The sequence below is a fragment of the Lactuca sativa genome, chromosome 5 (assembly GCF_002870075.4).
Source record: "Lactuca sativa cultivar Salinas chromosome 5, Lsat_Salinas_v11, whole genome shotgun sequence".
In the NCBI taxonomy this organism is placed as follows: domain Eukaryota; kingdom Viridiplantae; phylum Streptophyta; class Magnoliopsida; order Asterales; family Asteraceae; genus Lactuca; species Lactuca sativa.
The window spans coordinates 277,051,297-277,057,802 of record NC_056627.2 but is presented as its reverse complement, the minus strand read 5'-3'; the positions used below and the strand labels follow the sequence as shown (position 1 = coordinate 277,057,802).

At 41.4% G+C, this 6,506-nt stretch overlaps 1 protein-coding gene across 1 annotated transcript; it reads right to left on the bottom strand.

Moving 5' to 3' along the window:
• Positions 1-217: 217 nt before the first annotated feature.
• LOC111893368 (zinc finger protein GIS2-like) lies at positions 218-1,030 on the bottom strand. Its single transcript, XM_023889434.1, has 2 exons — positions 870-1,030; positions 218-536 (listed from the first exon to the last, which is right to left on the bottom strand). Exons 1-2 carry the CDS (start codon positions 1,028-1,030, stop codon positions 218-220), a joined length of 480 nt encoding a protein of 159 aa, XP_023745202.1.
• Between the last annotated feature and the right edge of the window lie 5,476 nt (positions 1,031-6,506).

Here is a 6,506-nt window from a genome sequence, read left to right as displayed (position 1 = left end):
AATTCTTGACTAATATTAATTAAACAATATGATTTCTCTTTTAATATATTATTCTCATAATATATAAATAAATCATATTTAAACCTTTCTCTCCTTAATCCTCGTACATATTGCTATGGTGAAGGCAACCCAAAAGGACCATGCTCATAATCGGGTCAAGTACATACCAAAATAGTTATGGACTTAGACACTAATCCAACAGTTACTTCATTGATCCTTATTCCTGATCCCTTGCATTGACACCTGTTTCGTCAAGGATCATTTGGAATGCTCTTGCCTTTGGCTTTAGCGCATTTACTAATTTGTTTTTCTTCGGGCAATCTTTTGACATATTCCAATTGTCCCTACATACGTAACATAACCTCTTGTTGGATGTACAGTCATTGGCGTAATGCCCAGTCTTCCCACACTTTAAAAAAGTCACTCCTTCATAGCATCTCCCATAGTGCTCCAGCGGTGCATTTGGCTTTGTAGTTCCTTTCCTCTTTGGGCAGTCTTTCTCGAAGTGCCCTTCCTCATTACATTCGTAACACACCCTTTTTTCGAATGTACACTCATTGGTGTAATGCCCAGACTTTCCACACTTGAAACAAGTCACCTCCTTGCTGCATTTTCCAGAGTGTTTCTTTTTGCACTTCTCGCACCATCTTGATTCACTTCCTCTTCCTCCTCCAGACCTTGAGATCATGTTGTTCTTTTTGGACCTCGAAGGTCCCTCTAATTTCCTCTTCTTTCCAACTCCAACCTTGTTGGTGGTCCCGTCGTTGATTATTTCTTCGACAGATTTAGCAACCTGGATGGTTGCCTCATTAGTAGGTGATTGGTGTACTGGAACACTAAGTTCGTCCTTACTTTGTGGAAGTAATCACCTTGTCTCTTCCATCTGTTGATCCAACATCATTCGCACCATTTCCTGTACTCCTGCCATCTTGATTGGCTCAGGTGCAACTGCTACCTCTAGCGCAAGCTCAATCACTTGTGGCTCGGACTGTGGGTTACCGTTTCCGTATCCGATTCGAGCTCTCACCATGTCGATCTATACGCCAAATTAGACATTTTGTGTATAATGATGAGAATTAAGATAGGAAAGATTTTATTTACGATCGATGTGTAAATCTCCTTATCACTCCGAAAAGTTACGTGCTAGTTCTAATACTATAATTAAACGTTTAGAAATCTGAACACATAAAGTTTCTAGATCCGGTTGGCAACAGACTATGGATCCGATCATGTAATGCATATCATAAATCATTTAGCACATAAAAGCATTTTAGGCATCTTCCCTAATTAAGCTAGTGCTTGTGTTTATTCGGGTGTTCTACCTAAAATATATTCAACTCACTCGTCACGATCATTTCTTAGCATTCTAAGTTTAAGTATAGAAATAAATCCTTATTCCTAGTTTGCTTAAATGAATGCTCTGATACCAACTGTGACATCCCCATTTTCATGGAAAAAAAAGACCGATTTATTTATGCTTTATTTTGGAAATCAGAGTATCATTTTAAAGAAAAATGTTGAGGAATTTGTTTCCAGAAAAACATGATAAATACGTTATCAAAGCATTCCCAAAGAAATGTATTTTATTCAATTTAAAACATTGAGATGTCATTATCAATACAGAAACATGAGCATAAACAGATCATACATTTATTTACACTAGTAATCTACATCTCCTTATTCTCTTAGTGTAATGTAGCTTCATATCGACACCTGTGATACAAATAAACTGAGTGGGTCAGGTTGGAAAACCTGGTGAGTACATAGGGTTTCAACCCACAATACTATATGTAACACCCGGAACCTAGGAGGCCAAGTTGGGGAAGAAAAAGCCCTAAGTTAATGAGTCAACTCGTCGAGTCCAAGGAAGAACTCGACGAGTCGGAGCAAGTCCCGTGTTGCGGATTAAGTTGTCGACTCGGCAAGTCTGGTCTGGGTTGGGAAACCCTAATTTATGGACTTGGTGCCCTATTTAAGTATCATATTCTCATTCCCTCAGCCTCATCTTCAGCCCGCAGACCTTAAACCCTCACCCACGAAACCCTAGTGCATCTTGTGAGTGTTTGAGCCGCCTTGGTGTGTTTTGTGTGATCTTGAAGAGGAAGAAGAAGAAGAAGAAGGAAGTTGGAGGTTCAAGAAGGAGGAAGTAGATCCAGAAGATACACTCCTTTTGCTGCATTTCTTGGTAATCAAGTCTTCACCTTGGATTTTGGTTTATTAGATCTCCTTATAGTCCCTTTTTGGAAGGTTTTTGGTGAAAGAATGGTTGCCTTTAGGTTTTGGACATCCCTCAAGCATGATTCTTTTAGATCTGTAAGTATTTGGGGTGGTTAAGGCGTAAAGGTGCAAGCTTTATGCCATTAGGAAGTCCCATGCAAGCTTAAAGAGGTTATTATGGCCTTTTGGAGCCCTAAAGGCCATGCATGGAAGTAAAGTCTAGGACTTTACATGGTTATTGGATATCTAGAGTCTAGATCTTGTTTTCTCTGTCTTAGTTTGGTGTAATAAAGGTTTTTGGACCATGGGATTATGTCTTAATGAGTTAGGGTTTTGTCTTAACCCATTAAGAAGGACTTAAGATGGGTAACGCTGGAAACTTTACCCTTAATAAGTCATTTCCATAGTGTTATTAAACTTTGGAGTTTAGATCTGAAGTATAGGGGCTTAATCATTTAAGATAGTCCAACATACCGAGGAACTCAATGAGTCCAGGGAGGGACTCCACAAGTTTAAGTGAGTTGTCTCGTTTTCTGGTTGTGGGTGAACTCAACGAGTTAAGGGAATGGCTCGGCGAGTTGACTCGGTTTGTCTCGAGTCTGGTTAGCCGAGGAACTCAAAGAGAGGTGTTTGCAATTGCAGGATTCTGAGCTTTTGGACTTGGCAAGTTGATGGAACAACTCGGTGAGTCAAGTTAACCTGGAAGTGTTGACCTTGACCATGGGCCGCTAACTTTCACTTTGACCAGAGTTTGACATCTGGAGGACTTTTGGGACTAAGTGTTATGTTGGTATTGTAGCTCGGGGAGCTAGGGGAGTAGCACTTCAGGGAATTGATGGATAGCAGCCGGAGGTTTCAGCTAGTCTTCAGTAGTACAAGGTGAGTTTTCTCCAGTAGGAACAGGTCTAAGGCACCAATGCTAGCCCGTATATGTATGTTAGTGTATACCGGATTTAGATCCGATGTCGGAGTAAGCCTGATGCAGTTTATATGTTCTAGATTTTAGTCAGATAGCGGGCGAGGCCTGAGGGAGGATCGTATGTATATTTTCCGAGCTACGATTCGATGTTGGGTGGTACCCGAGGCGGTAGTGAATGTTAGTTATACTTGTAATCTTTGTGATACTTGTATGTGCCTGGTAGGAAGATGGGTGTGGGCGGGGGCCCGTATCTCATCACAAGCTGAGTATGGACGGGGTTCCATATCTCCTCAGTAACAGAATAGGGGTGCGACCCAAGATAGGTGGGGCCTCAAGAATTGCAGTTATAGCTTAGAGATTGTTGTTACGTATTAGCATACTTATATGTTATTGTTATGTTTGTGTAGCGGGCAGGGCACGGTGATAGGCGTGGCCTAGTGGAAACATATCTATATACCGAGCGGGGCTTGATGCCAGGCGGGGCCTGATGTCGAACTCGTCCGATGTCGGGCGAGGCCCGATGTAGCGGGCTAGGCCCAATGTTTGCAGTATCTGATTATGTATGGTATGCGTAGATTGGGGAAACTCACTAAGCTTCATGCTTACAGTGTAACACCTGTTTCCTGGTATGCCTATTATTCAAGTATTTTGTGTTTTTCTCTGAGACTCGAAGAGTTGGAGGCCCAACTCGTCGAGTAGAGTCGTGACCTGCGGACAGTTTAAGTAACTTACTCGACGAGTCGGGGGACTGACTCGGTGAGTAGGTGCTGGTTGAGTGAAACCCTAAATCTAAGGGTTTGCACCCTATTTAAACACCTTATCTCATCCTTCATCACCCTTATCACTCCCAGAAAGCCGTGTATCGAAACCCTAGCCGTTTTTGTGTGTTCTAAGGCCATTTTGGTACATTTGGTGGTTTGTGAAGCTTGAGAAGAAGAAAGAAGCTTGAGAGTTCGAGTTGGGGCTTAGAGATTTAGAGATCTAGTTCCATTTTCAGTACAATGAAGATAAAATGCCTTTGTCTTGGTCTTCTATGTGTTTATTCATCTTTAGACTTGGATTTTGGGCACATTTAGGGCTTTCCAAGCCATTTTCGGATTTGTGGAGTGTTATATGGAGTCTTGACTTCAGATCTGAGTCATTGGAAGGGTCTCATGGCATAAAGGTGCCAAATTTATGTCTATAAGAGCCCCATGCATCTTGTAGAGCACCTTTTATGGCTTTTTGAGCCAATGTCCCCATGCATGTGCACCAAGTTTGAAGCTTTACGTATGAAATGGACATTAGGGGGCCAGATCTATGGTTTTGAGGTGTTAAGGCCCATCTAAATCGACTGTATAGTGTTGGTCAAGGATGGACTCGACGAGTTGTTCTTGGGACTCGGCGAGTCGCGGTGTAATGACCACCAAATCCTTTATGTGGATGGACTAGTTGTTAAGGAGGAAAGTCCCGTATATGTTTAGACGCTAAAAGGGACCTGGGAATCATGGGACTCGACGAGTGTATGAACAGAATCGACGAGTCCAAGGCAATCTCCCAGTCTTTGAAGATGGACTCGACGAGTTGTTCATACAACTCGGCGAGTCGTAGACCGGTCGTATTCTTATGAGGGAGATGAACTTTCCGAGTTCAAGGAAGAACTCGGCGAGTCGGATGAAGATGGTCCCGATGGTTTGAATGAAGGAGAACCCGTCGAGTTCTTGCTAGACTCGACGAGTGGAGTCGGGGTTAGATCGGGTTAGTGGAGTATGGACTAGACGAGTTGGTAGACCAACTCGACAAGTCAGGTCAACTGGGTGTTGACAGTTCAGACACTACACGACATTGAGGTGAGTTACCTTCCAGTTGAAGTGGGTCTAAGGCACCAAGGCCGACCCACTAGTAATTGTTAGTTGGGATGGTTATCTTTGTGATAATTGTCTGGTTCATTATCATTGGATATGTGAGTATGCTAGACTCCTAGATATGTGAGTATGCTAGTTTGCTAGTTGCCATGTTATATGAGATAGTATCAGTAGAAGGGGACTAGTCCCCAATTCAGTCGTTAAGACCAATGGTTAGGTCGGACACCCCAGATATGTCTGACATCATGATTATGATATGATATTATGTGTTAGTAATAGGGGTGAAATAGTCCCCGTGTTCGGTTGGGATAGACCGAAGGGTAGGTCAGCATCCCAGAATGGCTTGACATGGGTAGGTCAGCACCCCAGAATAGATTGACATGGGTAGGCCAGCACCCCAGAATAGTTTGACATGGGTAGGTCAGCACCCCATAATGGCTTGACATGGGTAGGTCAGCACCCCATAATGGCTTGACATGGGTAGGACAGGCGCCCCAGAATTGCCTGGTAGTACGTAGGCTATGTGATTGTATGGTTTGTGGTATGATGGGGGGAACTCACTAAGCTTTGTGCTTACAGTTTCAGTTTTGGTTTCAGGTACCTCTTCGTCGAAGGGGAAGGAGCCGACGGTGTAGCAGCGCATCACACACACACACACATATATGTTTTTTGCATTGAGTTTTTGGGATTGTACTCTGATTTATATTACTTATGTTGAGATTTCGGCGCTAGTCTGGCGATTCTGACAGCGGACGGTGACTCCGACAGTTGTCCGGTGGTCTAAGTGGGTGGTGCAGCTTCAAAAGAGGCTGAGAGACGTCATAGTGGGGTGGGGGCTTTTGTATAAGTCTAATTGATAAATAAAATAAATTCATTTAATGAAATTTTATATTTTAAAGTTTAAAATTAGTGGCTCATATTTGTTCTCGCTTGTATAATTGTTCTCGATTGAACATAAGTCTCTCTCTCTCTCTCTCTCTCTCTCTCTTTCTCTCTTCTCTCTCTCTCTCTCTCTCTCTCTCTATATATATATATATATATATATATATATATATATATATATATATATATATATATATATATCCTACAAGGAAATATAAGCTTATGTACTCAAACTAATCATACTACATCGTTTTATATCATATATGCATTGTAATCATCCAAAATTATAAAATTTATCTCCAAACTTGATTTACTTCTAAGATTTTAGAAATTTCACCATTATCTTTCTCTTTCATAACTTTCATTTGCAACTGTAATATATATAGGCTGGTAGGTGTTCGACATAAAGATGTGATGTAAGAGGAAGATAATAGTGAAATTTCGAAAAATCTTAAAAGTAAATCAAGTGGGGAATTAGAGTTTAAAAATATTATAATGCATATATGATACTAAAGTGACTAGTAGGCTTGAAACTTGGATAGTTTTGAAAAGGATTTTGAGAAGGATCGGTACAAGACGATTTGGTGTCCGAAGCAAAAAAAAATGTCTTCTGTAATATTTTTTATGGAGTACGACAAAGAAAG

What these genes read in the sequence shown, in the direction of transcription:
- LOC111893368 (XM_023889434.1), bottom strand. Translation starts at nt 1,030, where the DNA reads ATGGTGAGAGCTCGAATCGGATACGGAAACGGTAACCCACAGTCCGAG. An exon ending in CAACAGATGGAAGAGACAAG is followed by an intron (nt 537 to 869) that starts GTGATTACTTCC and finishes ATTCGAAAAAAG; the next exon opens with GGTGTGTTACGAATGTAATG.